General features: G+C 37.4%; 1 protein-coding gene across 8 annotated transcripts in view; it reads left to right on the top strand.

Annotated features, from left to right (window-relative positions):
• The window catches only part of LOC129764985 (rho GTPase-activating protein 190), a 70,932-nt gene extending 59,246 nt beyond the window's left edge, over positions 1 to 11,686 (top strand). For all 8 annotated transcript variants that reach the window (XM_055764721.1, XM_055764730.1, XM_055764764.1 and 5 more), the window contains one exon: positions 1,831 to 11,686. In XM_055764721.1, the coding sequence (XP_055620696.1) occupies positions 1,831 to 2,029 (199 nt within the window). In that variant the 3' untranslated portion in view covers positions 2,030 to 11,686. The remainder of the gene's footprint in view (positions 1 to 1,830) is intronic.
• The last annotated feature ends 3,791 nt before the right edge of the window (positions 11,687 to 15,477 follow it).

Genomic DNA, 15,477 nt, shown 5'->3' with positions numbered 1-15,477 from the left:
AGAAAATTATCCTCGATAAGAAGATTAATCTCGCTATAGATGCCGGAACGGGAAAGTATGACAGACCATTTATCGGAAATAACCCTTCTACAGAATCGTCTCGCTGGAATAGGAGAAACGATGACAGACCACTGGCCAGTGTCTATCATTCTCTCAAAACACCCCCCCCCCCCCCCCCCGGAATCGTACAACTACAACTCTTCATGTCACTCGTTTCTCGTCCGTTTCTCAGCTCAGTTTCGAAGCTGATGTTAGTGTGGATGCGAGAAAAATGACTGTGTTATAATAAAAATTTATAGTGTCGTAGTGGCTGGTATACGAAACGGGAACCTTTATCATCTGAAGCATAAAAATGAGAATTCGTTGCTGAAGCAAGCAACTCATCTGATGGGATGTCAGCTCATCTGGCATCGCTGCTTGGGCCATCCTCATCCGGAAAATATTATCAAGATTATACGAGTTGATTCATGATTAAAACTGACGGATTGTGGGATCCGTTCAGTGTGCGGAACGTGTTGTGAATGTAAGCTTTCTAGATTACCTTCTCCTGAATGAGATTCGAAATCTAATGCGATTCTTGGTTTGATCCATTCTGACAATCTTGTTTTAACGCTCATTTAAAGTGAAACGAAAACTTGATTACTGAGACGAAAAAGTAGTTACACCATTAATGGACGGCTGCATTGTTTACCCACCGTGAACTCAAACATCGATACCAGCATACATGATACATGAGAGAGAGAGAGAGAAACGAAGTCAGTCTGGGGGGAGCCACTGCAATATGCCGTGAAGTCCATTTGACGGTAAGGAATAAAATGAGCGCAGAACGTCGTAGGGGAGAGAGTAACGAAAACGCCCCAATGACTGTTGATTCATGTTGACAGAAAAACCGCTGGAAGAAGCAAAAACTCATTTCCAATTGAGTGCGAAGGCAGATAGCTTCATAGTCCCCTGACTATCCTCAGTTGAATATGACTTTGCCGAGCCCTGAATGTGAACTATAGAAGTTTACTGGGAATCTTATTATACGTTTCTGTGAATTCTCGACCTGATACAGCTGTTGCAACTTCGATTCATCCTCGAAAAGTTCTCCAACCGTCGCAGGCGGACTGGACGGCAGCAAACGCTTGATCCAATCCTTGAAACAATTATTATATTCGATTTGCGGTATGGCCATAAGCACCATCTTCGATTATTCCATTATTTCTTCTCGGGTATTGAAACGTGGTTTCTTAAGTCATTCGAATAGGAAAAAGCCACAGGGAGCCAAATCAGGTGAATTCGGTGGTTGCTGAATGGCATTCATTTCGTTTTTAGCCAAATGTTCACGAATAACGATTGATTTTGTAAATTTTGCAAATTGTGCAGAATCGAGACACGAACAATAGCAGATGTACTCAATACAGCGTAACTTTTAGGCACGAAGTCAGTTTTTGAATATTAAAATTTGAATGAATGTTGTTTATTCGCTTAAATACGCATCCCTGATTCTCATTTAACCGTTTGTACATTTTCTATATTCACTTATCTATATTTACATTTTCTGATATTTTTTACTTATTTTTACATTACTTTATTTCTGATATATTTTTTTATTATAATATAAAATAATTATTACAGTTTTCGTTTACTATTATTTCAAAATTTGCACAAAAAATACTGTTAATATATTTGACCCACCAAAAAATCGCTTCATCCTCGTCTTCAGCTAAACCATAGTGAACTATGAAATCATGGGAACACGATCACCAAATGTATGCTTCTACTTTTTGAACATCGTCACGTATCACGAATTATGTTAAATCATTCGTATATTTCTATCTCTTCCAGTGTCTCCGAGAACTCGAAGCTGAACAGCATGGACAGCAAGAACCTGGCGATCTGCTGGTGGCCCACGCTGCTGCCCATCGAGTTCACCGACATGATGCGCTTCGAGACAATGCGGCCCTACCTGGAGGACATTGTGCAAACGATGATCGACCAGTTTCCGTTTCTGTTCTGCGGCGAGGAAGCGTTCGTAATGGTTTGATGCAATGAGGAGCAGCAGTACTAGCAGCAGCAGTAATATTAAAGCGTAGTTGCCGCGTTGAATGGCGACGAGTGAGTTGTTAATTATTTTTCTTAGTTTATTTTTTTATTCGCCTGATGGTTATAATACTTTGGCTTGATCGGAAAAACAGGTCAACTGTAGGTGAACATTTTTGCACCGATGCGCCCGGTATTAGAGTTTTTTTCACGCATATATGTTTCGTCCGTTTTTAGCTAGGCATTTAAAAGAAAGGATTCAAAGAAAAAAAAATATTGTTGAGCTTTTCTCTCGCGCTCCAAGGGGGCGCGAGGCAAATTGCTCCACACAGAAATATATAGTCGTGTATTTATAGTAGCGCTTTTAAGACATATATGTGGGCGAAGGCGAACGCAGCCAACGAGAGATGCTTATTTTTGTTTATTTCGTCCCGCAGTTTTAGAGAAAGAAGAGAGCAAAGCCAATTCGATCCATGTTGAGAGCAAACATACGAACCGCGTGGTGTAGCAAAAAAAACAATAGAAATGTTTTCTCTGCAGGTGTATATTTATTGCAAATATTGAGCTTGGTACGTTTTCACCCAAAAAAATACACCATTTGATATTAATTATTGCTTAGACGCGCGCGCCCCGATTAATGAGGAGGAGGATAACGTGTATTTAGCGAGTCGCTACTTATTCCCTTAGGAGAAGAGAAACAACCAACACATTCTATTATAATAGATTCGAGCGTATTTTAACTGGTTTATCAGTACACACACATTTGAGCATTATAAGGAAGAACAAAAAAAACAAGAATATTTGTATATTTACCTGTGTATATTTTAAGGAAACAATCCAAGTAACAATGCTCTATTAGTGGGATAACAGAGAGAAAATTGTCTTTAAGGTAGTCCGTTAAGTCATTAACAACAACTATTGGTAATTGTAACAAAATATGTGGTGATAAAGTATAATACTCTTTGTAGCTTTTAGTTATCGCGCGTTTGCGCGGAAACGAACAGAAGGAAACGAGAAGAGATCTGTTCCAAATTTGCATTTGTTTGAACGGCATCTCTCATCAGAGCGTATCATGAATCGAATCACACAAGTGACAACGCATTGTTCAAACAAGTAACACAAAGCAAGAAAACTATGATATATATGTATACATGTGTATATGATCTTAACGTTAGAAAAACACACGCTTCAACAAAAAAAGCCACTCTCCCGATGCTGAGACTAACGAATCGTGCCATCCTGAAGTAGTGAATGTTTGAGTTTGAGTTATTCTCTCGAAGCTGGGGAAGCCACAGAGGGCGTGACATGCTTTTTTACCTTCTAAACAACGCGCCAATCCCATTGATTTCACGCAACTTTAAGACACAAAACGAATTCGTCCTTTCTATTAGAGAAGAAGCATACGCAACCGAGTGCAGAACACACGCGCGAAAGTTAATTGCTTCCGTTCGACCGTTTATTATTTCTGTAACATTTGATAGACGCTAAAAGTGAGAAAGTAATGCGCTTTTTATGCATTTTTGTTTTCTGTTTGTGACATTTTTTGTTTGTCTCGTTTAGTTCGAATTATGTTCCATATATATTTCGGAGAAAAGAGAAAATCATGTTTATTTTATCAGAGCATTTAATCCTAGGAGAAACTAATGTAAGTGTAAAACAGACAGAGAGCAGCACACTCCGCGAAGAGAATAAAAGAAACTGTGTGTATGCAAAATATACATATAAACCACACACACATACATACACACACGAGAGAAAACAAAGACCGTTCTTTAGATAGAAAGTTAGATTTTTGGTTTCTTGTTCGAAATGGGGACTTAAAAAAGAAAACATTAATGTAAGATCGTAGGATTTATCAATTTAGTGAGCGGAACATCCAACAGAGAGACGAACACAGGAAGTGCAAAAATCAGTGTTCCGAATCAATTATGTCAGAACCAAAAAAGTCAAAAAGAAAAAGCGGACTGCGAATGGGTGGGAATTATGGGGGGAAAAACTAATATAATGCATAACAAAAGTTATGTTAAATGTGTAGGTGTATGAAATTTGTCGGTTAAAAGTGGATAAAGAGAGCGCAGCGCAGTGGTTTTTGTAATTGGTGTGACGCTATGTAAAAACAGCTCAAATCAAATAGTGAGAGATAGAAATAGCGGTCAGCTTGTTTCGGTTGTGCTTTGCAAGTTTAGGTTGCGCGAAATTCAGACCTAGGAAAGAGGATTGTTAGTTGTGGTTTAGATCGATGTGTTACACACCGAATATGCGGACCCACAAATGTGCGCGCGAACAGTTTTATTCAGGAACGGATAGATAACTCGGATAGGATAAAGAAAGAAAAAAACCATATTCCACGCAGATTTTTGGTCATGAATATATGTTCATCAGCTACACAAACTAACACAAGAATCAAATGCTGGTTCAAAGATGAGGAGGAATACTTGGTAGTTGGTTTGTTGAACATATGAGAATGTAATTTTATTTTCACTTTCTATAAATTACTCTAGAGATAAAACATGACTATTATGTATAATAATGAACATCTCGCATATTCTTTCATATTAGTTAGAAGTATTCAGTATAGGTCAAGGGTAGAATCATTCTTGATAACCGTTTCTACAATTTTGATGCATAATAGTTATTTCTATATCTCAGAACAAAGCCGAATTGATCCACCTCACAATTAGTATAATCTGAGCTACTCCCATATGGGATTCTGAGGTTTAATCCTTTTATCCTTCCCATTTTCGTGTAATTTGATATACGGAACATGAGATTTGATTTGATTATTTAAACAAAAACTGGTCAGCAGCGTCGATCAGAAGCATAATCTTCATATAAAACATCTGATGGGTTTCGAAGAATTTGCCAAAAGCAGAAAGTGATTCAGATTTTCTTTAGACGGATATCAAAATTATGGAAAAAGAACTAGAGAATAATTTAAAAACAGCATCTTTTGAATGCTTTGCAATGATAAACTCATTTTTTCCTTGTTTGAAACTTATTATCACTTTTTTAATATTCTTTCATTCAAAGTATGCCTTCAAAATAATATTGTTTAAAATATCTATTACGTAAATATACGAGTTCGATTACGTAATAGATATTTATTCGAGTCTTCTCCACCAATTACGAATGTTTGAATTACAAAAACCAGCTCTGCAATGTTGGAAAAACTTTAAAGTTATTATTTCATACTCAAAATATCAACAAATCAATATTATACATAATCAATCATAATGATCGTTCTTTTTGATAAGAGATTATTGATTATTGTTTCTCTCACACTATTACAACGTATTTGTGGCCTCCATTGCCATTTTATGATGTTGCAACTCTCTGTTAGTCTAATCCAAAAAAAATACAACAAAAAAAAAATCTACTCATTCAGGACAATCGGAAGTTTCGCCATGTTTCAATGGGCCTATGGGAGCTACATTTTTAGTCCTTTATTACATCCCAAAGCGCATTTACCGAATCCAAATAAACAAAATTACGTCCTCTGGATTCGTCAGGATTTCGTTTTGAAAATGCCACCAGGCGGGTAAATTGCTGTTTGTTTATCTTTTCTTTCCTAAAAAGCAAGACAAGATTCAAAATGTTAGCAAAAAAGCTAAATAAATACGAAATTAAACTTACTTCATTAAGACACGAGTGGCAAATATACTTATTTTACTACATGACATAACAGTATCTTGGTATTCATAAAAATACCGAGTTCATCAAATTCGTCACGACGGATGAACTCTTCCGGATTCTACTTTTTTCCGGAGGAGACTAAGAGGGCGTTGAGGAGGACTACACCGGTGCAGTGAACAACGACGACGTACCACCCCCGACTATGGATGAAGTTAAGGAGGCCATTAATCAGCTAAAGAACCACAAAGCAGTTGGTAAGGATGGCCTCGTAGCGTAGCTCTTTAAGGGAGGTCCGGGAAAACTTGTAGAGTGTATGCACTGATTGATAGTCAGAATCTGGGACACAGAACAGCTTCCGGAGGAGTGGAAGGACGGAGTAATCTGTCCCATCTAACAAAAAGGCGACTAGTTGGGTTGTGATAACTATCGTTCCATCACAATCCTCAATGGTACCTACAAAATTCTGTCTCAGATCCTCTTCCGTCGTTTATCGCCAATAGTAAGCAGTTTCGTGGGAAGTTCGCTCGACGACGGACCAGATTTTTACACTGCGGCAGATTCTCCAAAAGTGCCGCGAATACCAGGTCCCTCCACCGACAGCTATGGAGGATCTTGGACGAACACGGCTTTCCCCGAAAGCTGACAAAACTGATTCAGGCAACGATAAAGAGTGTGCGGATCTCAGGTGAGCTGTCGGAATCATTTGAAACTCACATGGGACTTCGACAAGGCGATGGACTCTCATGTCTGCTCTTCAAAGTGGCGCTGGAAGGTGTTATGCCGAGAGCGGGCTTGAACATGCGGGGCACGATTTTCAACAAGTCTAGTCAATTTATTTGCTTCGCCGATGACGTGGACATAATCAGAAGAACACATGCGACGGTAGCCGACTTGTATACCCGACTGAAACACGAAGCAGGGCTGAGTGGGCTTGAGATCAATGCGTCTAAGACTAAATACATGTGAGCAGGAGGGACTGATCGCAACAGAGTTCTTCTTGGTAGGAGTGTTGTGATCGTCGGCGGCGAGCTCGAGGTGGTAGAGGAATTTGTCTACCTTGGATTGTTGATAACAATTGACAACAACAACAGTCGTGAAATTCGAAGACGCATAGTCAATGGAAGTCGTGCCTACTATGGGCTCCGCAAATCCTTGAGGTCCAACAAACTCCGATCCCGTACGAAGTGTACCATGTACAAATCCCTAATTCGACCGATTGTTCTCTATGGGCACGAAGCATGAACGATGCTTGAAGAGGACTCACAAGCGCTTGGTGTTTTCGAACGCCGAGTGCTCAGAACAATATACGGTGGTGTACAGGAAAACAGAGTATGGAAAAGGAGAATGAACCACGAACTGGCGCAACTCTATGGCGAACCCAGCATCCAGAAAGTCGCCAAGGCTGGACAAGTTCGATAGACAGGGAAAGTTGCAAGATTGCCGGACAGCAGCCCTGCAAAGATGGTGTTCGCATCGAATCCGGTAGGAACAAGAAGAGGAAGGAGCCCATTGAGCGAGGTGTTTGGACCAGGTGGAGCAGGACTTGGCGAGAATCGGTGCAGCCGGGGAGTTGGAGAACTGCAGCCATGGATCGGGTTTATTAGAGAAAAGTAGTGAATCAGATCTAATCTCATTGGGATGAAGAGTCATAGTAAATGAATAAATAAATATAGAAGACACAAACGTATCATGTCTTCTGATGATGAACGAGTAATTGTGCGAACATTTCGAAAGAACCCTAGAACAAACATTCCTAAATTGGCTACCGAAGTAGCCGGAAGACCTGTCAGCACAGGCACTGTCCGGAGAGTAGTATACGGGAACAATCTGAGGGGTCGTGTAGGTCGTGAAAAGTCTTTCATCTCAAACGTGAATATGAAAAAACGACTGTTGTTTGCTAAGGAATATGTTAACAGACCTAAAGAATTCTAAAACAAGGTCCTTTATACGGATGAGTGATGTAAACCAATCTCTTTGGATCGGATGGAAGACAAATGATGTGAAGGAAACCAGAATTGGTGCTCCAGATTCAGCATTTGGTTCCCACAGTAAAACACGACGGCGATAATCAGTTGATGTATCATACATTGGCGGCTTCTGGAACTGGAACCATGGAGTTTATCGATTCGGCGATGGACAAGATGGCTTCATTGAACATCCTGAAACGTAACCTTCAGTGTCCCGTGCAGAAATTGGGTCTCTTTCAGCAGGATAATGATCCGAAGCAAACTGATCTCATCGTGCGGAAGTGCCTACTCTATAATGTCCCAATAAACTCAAAACACCACCGCAATCTCCGGATTTGAACACTATTGAGTATCTATGGTGGGGAATCAAGAAATGGGAGAGCATTCCGTTTACAGTGACCAAAAATCTGCACTCAGCGCTTGCAGACAGTGCTGAACGCCAAAGGGGGCGATACCAAATACTAGAAGATTTATATTTGTTATCTGTTAACATTTCTGAGCTGATTTCAATTTTCTTTTCAAGAAAAACTTGAACTGTACACTCAATTTTGTAACGTCTGAATTGAAGATTTTTTGTTTTTTTTTTCAAACATGAAGTAGAAATGTGACCATTTTAATTTTTATTGTCATTACAAGATTGTGAGAAGGAAAAAGTTATTTGCTTTTTAACCCCGAAAAACTCAAAAATAACAAACCAACACGGGGTGTATACTTAATTTTTCGATTGACTGTATATCGCTAGCAACATGACGTGTTGATTGAAAAGCAACTTATCGCCCATAATTTGACAAGTTTCGTTCATCAATCAGATTGTTTGCATAATGTCAGGCGTTTTTATTACTGTGGTATGCGAAGGGCAACAAAATATGTTGCCTGTTGCATATTGCGTATTGCAGCTTGCTAGTTGCTTATTGCTCCGGTGTGCGAGCCGTCTGAGGTGTCCATCTTTACCGCACTTTATTATTACATCAAAGTAGTCTGTGAAACATTCAAACACATGCCACTGTCAGTCCACTGTCAGTGCGATTTTGTCACTTTTTATAATTTTTAGAACTTTTAAAATCGAGAAATATTGAAAAAACTTCAGAACTTCGAACAAATTGAGGATTTTTTCTTACTAACTTCGTTGTGTGTGTAACACATGCGCTCTCCGTGTGTATACACATGACATATCCCTTACCTTCTATTTTACGTTCTTTGAGAAGTGACGAAGGTTTCATGAATGTTGGACGGATACTTTTGTCCGTGAATGTCGTGATGATTCATAAAGACACGTAAACATGTTGTTCTCCCAAAAATGGCACAGTATTTGTTGAAGTTAGACGCCTAGATCTATGGTAATATTGATGATAGTGAAGACCACTCGATAAAATGCGGTGCTTCTCCACCGAAGAAAATACTGCGTTCAACGGTTACACATTATCGTAGGCTTGCGGCCAGAGACCGAAATTATCGCTCGGTTGCGAGATAAGTCAATCAATTTAGTTTTCGATGAATCGTGTAATGTTGAAATTTTTGTCTCTTCCTTTTCACAGAATTTTTTTTTTTTCAGAGGAAGAGATGTCTGAGATGAGATCTCTGAAGTTCAACAAGAATGCTTTTTCGTCTCTTATTTAGTACTGAAAATATGGAGCGAGAAATTAAAGCTAACTTTACCAACGTTAGCCATCTTCACTTCCCGATGAACCCTATGTTACCGCATGTTTTCATGCAATGTTTTTAGCTGTACTGAAGAAGTGAAAAACATTATCGGCATCAAGAAGTCACTGAAAATGTAATCATTTTTCGGCAATCATAACTCGCCGAAAAATAAAAATTGGCATTGCGTATTTCGCGATAATCGAAGTGAGCGTGTAGCATTATCTCGCCTCCTAGATTCTTAACTGTTTTTCTCGGCTATCATTTCGATCTCTGCTTGCGACTTTCCACAGACAGTTTCCCTATTGTGCAGAATAAGTTGTATACGTCCTTGTTCGTGGGGAAGTGAAAATCTCATCAACAAACCGTTAATATAGCGAAAATTATGGGTTTGCTATATTCTCCGCCACAGTATCTTGATGAAATTCCTCCTCCGTTGATTGTTGTTTGTAAGGCATTTGTTGAAGCGTCAGCTAACTGATTTTCCGAAGAAAAAAGCTCCAGTTCAATGATTACTCTTGCCAACCAAATTCGTATGAACTGGCGGTGGCGAAATTAGGCCTAGGTGACATTGCATCGGAGTACACACGAAAATTGGATTGTACGATAACTGACGAAAACAAACAAACAATTTCGTTCGCGTTCTAGCAGGTAGCAATGTGACCACACGTATACAATTCTATGTAGTTGTTTACTTTCACGATTGTATACAATTCGTACGGCCACATTTCCGCATCCGCGGTTATTGGATGCCTAAAATATTTGTTCGGCCTGTTCGTCAAACCTGTGGGTGCATGGCTGGGTTACCTTAAATATTTCAGTCGATTTTTTCCATGTTCGATGTTCGATGATTGACATTGTTGTTGATAATTGAAAAGTGGTAAACAAAACAGTGTTTGTACAAAATTAAAAACTTCATCTTAAACTTTAATTTTATCTGTCAAAAAGTGTCAAATATTTGGCCTTCGAACAAACAGTGTATGACCACCTTTAGTGTTGAAGAAGTCGCAAAATAGTGAACATATAATCATGACCATGTCTAGCTGGAGAACTCCCGGTCACATATAACACTAGATGCCAAACCAGAAAGAAAATGAAATGTGCGCACAACCGCGCTGCTATGTGTAATTATATGTTGCCTTTGGATCGACCAACAGAATATGAAATCAACCGACAAAAATGCATGTGAGAATGAAAGAATGACATTCTACCAATCAACGACAACAAAATGAAGTATGCTTACTGCAAATAAACACACGCACCATCATCAGCCCCAAACTAGAACAATAACAGAGAACAAACATGACAGTGATTGTGATTGTGTAACGTAGCCCATCTCACCCGTAATGACAGGAACTTAAAAAACATGGAAAAGGATCCACCTCGGTTAGGTCAATAATAATAAAGATGAAATGCAAACAAGTGTCTGTGTGTGTATAAAATTTTCACCCCCTTGAAAGTTACCGTTAATGTGTAGACTCCACTAACTATACAAAAGGAAATCCACAAAACAACACACCTCATGGAAACCGAATAGTGTGCTAAACTACGAGTGATGGTACCATTTTGTACCATCGCGAGAAAATTTTCAAGAGCCGCGCAAATACAACGCTGAACAAGTTTAAGACAGTGCAATTGATGTTTGAGGATATAAAAGACAGGGGCCAATGGCCTCACTCCCTTCGAAAGAATGGGAAGAGCAGTCATTCTTCGAGTTGATACAAAATCAAGTTTGAAGAAGCAAAGAAAAAACAAAAAAAAAACACGTAGAGCTACTAACGAAGCAAAAGAAAAAGAAAACTAACACTAATAAATGATAAACCAAACAAGTTGTAATTTCGTGTCTTGAAGCAACCAAACAAAATCTCGTTTTTTGAAGAGTTGAGAATAGAGGAAAAAAAACGCCAAAAATGCAAATTGAAGCTCGTTGTTTTTACCCTTTTTTCCCGTTTCTTTTCTAACGATGTCAATCGGCTAGTTGTTCTAAACAAATAAGATAGAAACAAACAAAATACATGTGCAGTGTACAAAATATGCATTCGAGAAAGACAACAACAAAAACAAACTCCTATTGTATTCCTTCCTTAAAAAGGAAAAAAAAACTACTGCTACAATCAAGAGCGTAAGTAAATTCCCCCTTTCCTCCAACTTCCCATTTTCCATCGTGAGCATTTTACAACATAAAAATCTACACAAAAAAAACTAAATGTTGTTACACTGTATCCTAGAAGTTAGTGAAAAAAAAATGAGAAACAGAAAAAAAAAACAAATGGATGTAACACAGTTTTGCATTTCCCTCTTTTTCCCTTCATTTCCGCGCGAATAATACCCATGTTCAAACCAACACAGAAGAAAAAAACACAACAAGTAGCGAGTAACGAATGAAATACTATTTATTTTACTAGAAATGAAAAAAAACTGAACTCGAAATTCAATTATTAAGCCGTAACGAATGATATAGCTAACAAGTGAAGCAAATATTCTAGATAGAAGCGTAACAATGTAACAACAACAATGATGAAACCACAGAATTCAGTCCCAAGCGTTTTTTTCTTTGGTTCGTGTTTTTCGGTTCCTATTGTTCCAAACACCAAACAAAATCCGAGAGTGAAGAGAGAGAGAAAAAAAGGAAGGAAGTATGGCGAAACAGAGAGCCGAGATTGTGATGATGGACACACCTTTTGGTGTTGAGCGAAGCGCGCATCGAAATAGGGATAGGAGCTTGGGAAATTCATAGACAAACAAAAAAAAAACAGCAGCAGCAAACACACATGCCGAAACGAGAATCTTCTTCACTAACTAGCTTTTTGTAAGAGGTTTTTAACAAAATGGAAGAAAAAGTAAAAAAAAATGAATATGACTAGTATTGAATGTGTCAAAGCAAAACTGATGAAAATTGTTTAAATATATGAATAAAAGTAAAGACGTTGTTGGTGTTTTATTGCCAGATCGAAGGCGGACAATCACATAAAGGAAGCATTACAATCCTTCACAATGAGCGCGATTTTTTTTCTTCAATCTTCAATTCTTCAATTTTATTCGTCAACCAATCAGAGTAAAGCGCGAAATCACCCATGACAGTGCGAAAAAAGATAGAACTCTCCAAGCTTTGGCTGCAAAAATCGCGTTGCTTTGATGAGAGACACTACATACATCAGACAGGTGGAACAAAATATGCTTGATGGGGGGAACCTAAATGGTGCGGACTCAATCCACTTCATTCTCAAGCAAATTCATGCATGTTTTCAAGCGATTTCTTGCAATAAATTCTCAGACCACCAGAGATGCCAGATTTACAAATATGTTTGTAAATTTACAGACATATCTGTAAAACATTCATCACATCTATTCATCACATCAAAAATATTTGACTCACCATATGACATTTTTCCATAGTTTTAATACAGAAAAGTTATTATATTTAGTATATATCAATACACATGACGTTAGACCAGCGATATTCAACCTGCGGCCCGGCAGTCCTTCTTGTTGGCCCATCTGGTGTGTATGATGTTCGGAACTCATACACATAAGTACTTTTGCCTTGACATCATTGCAGACGAAAAAGAGGATACGGTTATTCACAATTAATGAACAATTGCATTCTCTGCAGGTAAGGAAAAATCTTGAACGAAAATTGTCTCTGATAATTATTTTCTGTTCTAGACAAGATTGTTTTGCTGAAATGCAAGGAGATTTATCGAAAAATAGTTAAGTTAGGGTCAGGACTATGTCTTCTAAGTATTTAAACAACATCGAATAAAAATTTTCATTCTATTTTCAACAAGTTACATTTGCTTTCGGGTCTGCTTATGACGAAATATGGGTTACTGTTCGATATTGTTACGACAGACATGGTTCATGGCCGTGTGGTGATCTAAAACTTGTATAGCCTTGCATGGCGGATGGAAAATATACACTGCATTTTTTTATAAATAAAAACGACAAGACCGCAAGCCTTGGTGGATGTCCAATATATCAACGGAGAAATACTGTGTTTTATAAAAATTAACACCGCGTATGTTTGTGTATGTGTGTGTAGATCGTTGAAACATTTAAACACACTTACAGCACATAAGTTATTAAGTGGTCCGAAAAATCATTTTTTTCCACTTTTTCCCAAAAATGACAAATGAAAATTAATAACTTTTGAATCACTGAATTGATTTAGATGATCGACATATAAAATTGACCTAGCCTTTTATAAAAAAATATTTAACTTGCGAAAAACATAATTATAATTATTGATTGTAGTCGTTTTGACGTGGGACTACGTCTAACCGGAATATATGGAGGGTAAAATGAAAACCTAAACACAGAACATGCAGGAAAAAATGAAAGATTTCGAATGCTTATAGCTCGAACATTTCGTACTGGATAGGAGAGATGTTTGCATCACTTGATAGGAAATATTTCTACGCATCTATCGCAACTAACAAAATGTTGTTTTTCATTAGATAAACAATTGAATAACTGTAAAATATTAGGCGTTATCTAAACGCCCTAACTGCATCGTTTTGATTGGCCCGATTTACGGTTTCCCTAACACAGCCATCAAAACCAAGCAGCCTAGGGGAAATCGGCATTGCAAATTCATACAAATCGGGGGTATTTTTGTTCCGATTGAAATGTGTTTCCCTAACACAGACTTCAAAACCGAGGTTTCTGGGGAAATCGGCTCTGCAAATAAATGCAAACTGCGAGTACTTTTGTCCTCGCTTGCCTTTGTGCAGAGTGGAATATGTCTGTCCTAACATGATCTTCTAAACTTAGGAACCTGGGAAAATCGTGCAGACACTAGAAGCGAATGAACTTCCTAGTTTCAAGCAAATTCGAGATTCGAGAAGTATGTACACTTTTGGGATGTAAACTTCAAAGGGAAATGTAAAATAAAATAATCGTTTGATAATTTTTTTTTTGTCTTTATTGGAAAGATTTTCAGCCTTAGGCTGGTTCATCAAACGTTTGATAATTCTTCCGTACATATATTTTGTTCTAGTCATCATACCAAACGTAAAAGGTCCGTCATTAAATTTACTTGTAACGAAGAACAATCAATCACAATAAACGAATTGACTTTACACGGCATTTGTTCATTTTTTTCACTCACAGAGCAAATATATTGAACTCAATTGAATTTGGAAACTGTTTCATTCAATCAAGAATTTAATCAATACAAACGAATGATTGCTAAGCTAAGGTAGTTCCACGTGAACCTTGCGGTTATATCATAGATATAACCCACTATTTTTTTTATTTTTTTATGACTTTGGACTAGAGGGCGCTATATATTTTTATATTTTTTCTTGAAAGCTGAGGATTTTTTACACAACATATCTCGATATCAGGGTTGCTATTTTTTCGTTTTTTAGATATGATTTTTAAAAAAAATAATTTTTCCCCATTTGTCCAAAAATAACTTTCTGCAAAAAATCATAACATTTGAACTACTGAACCGATTTAGATGATCGATATATTAAATTGAAGCCAATAAGCAAAATTCACACTTGCGGGAAGATTGGATTTTAGTAGCATAGGTCTAGTTTAGTCACATATGAATATTGATCGAAGACTTAAAACATGTTAAATTTACAAAATTCTAACTTAAAAACGATAATTATAGCATCTCTGATATCGAGATATGTTAAGTAAATACTCCTCAGCTTTCCATAAAAAATATAAAAAAATATAGCGCTCCTATCTTTAACCGAGAAAACTATGAAAAACTAACTCAATCCATAATTACAAAAACAAAATTCAATTTTTTCGCACAAGTAATACTTTTTCAAAGAAAAATAACTCATAAGCTTCAATTTTATATGTCGATGATATGAATCGGTCCAATAGTTCGAAAGTTATGACTTTTTGTAGTGGGAAAAATGGGGAAAAATTGTTTTTCGAACCATCGATTAGTTTTGCAAAATCATATTTCTAAAACGAAAAAAATAGCATCTCTGATATCGAGATATTTTATGCAAAAATTCTCAGCTTTCAATCCATATTAAAAATAGTATCCATATTATATGCAAGTTAAATATTTCTCAATTAAAGCTCATTGGCTTAAATTTGATATGTCGATCATCTAAATCGGTTGAGTGGTTCGAAAGTTATAAATTTTTGAAAAAAGTCATTTTGGGAAAAAGTGGAAAAAATGATTTTTGGGATCACCCTAAAATGGAAATGGGCACCCTAATGACAAATTAAAAAAATACGA

This window comes from Toxorhynchites rutilus, chromosome 1 (assembly GCF_029784135.1).
Source record: "Toxorhynchites rutilus septentrionalis strain SRP chromosome 1, ASM2978413v1, whole genome shotgun sequence".
NCBI lineage: Eukaryota > Metazoa > Arthropoda > Insecta > Diptera > Culicidae > Toxorhynchites > Toxorhynchites rutilus.
This window is presented reverse-complemented; position numbering and strand designations above follow the sequence as displayed.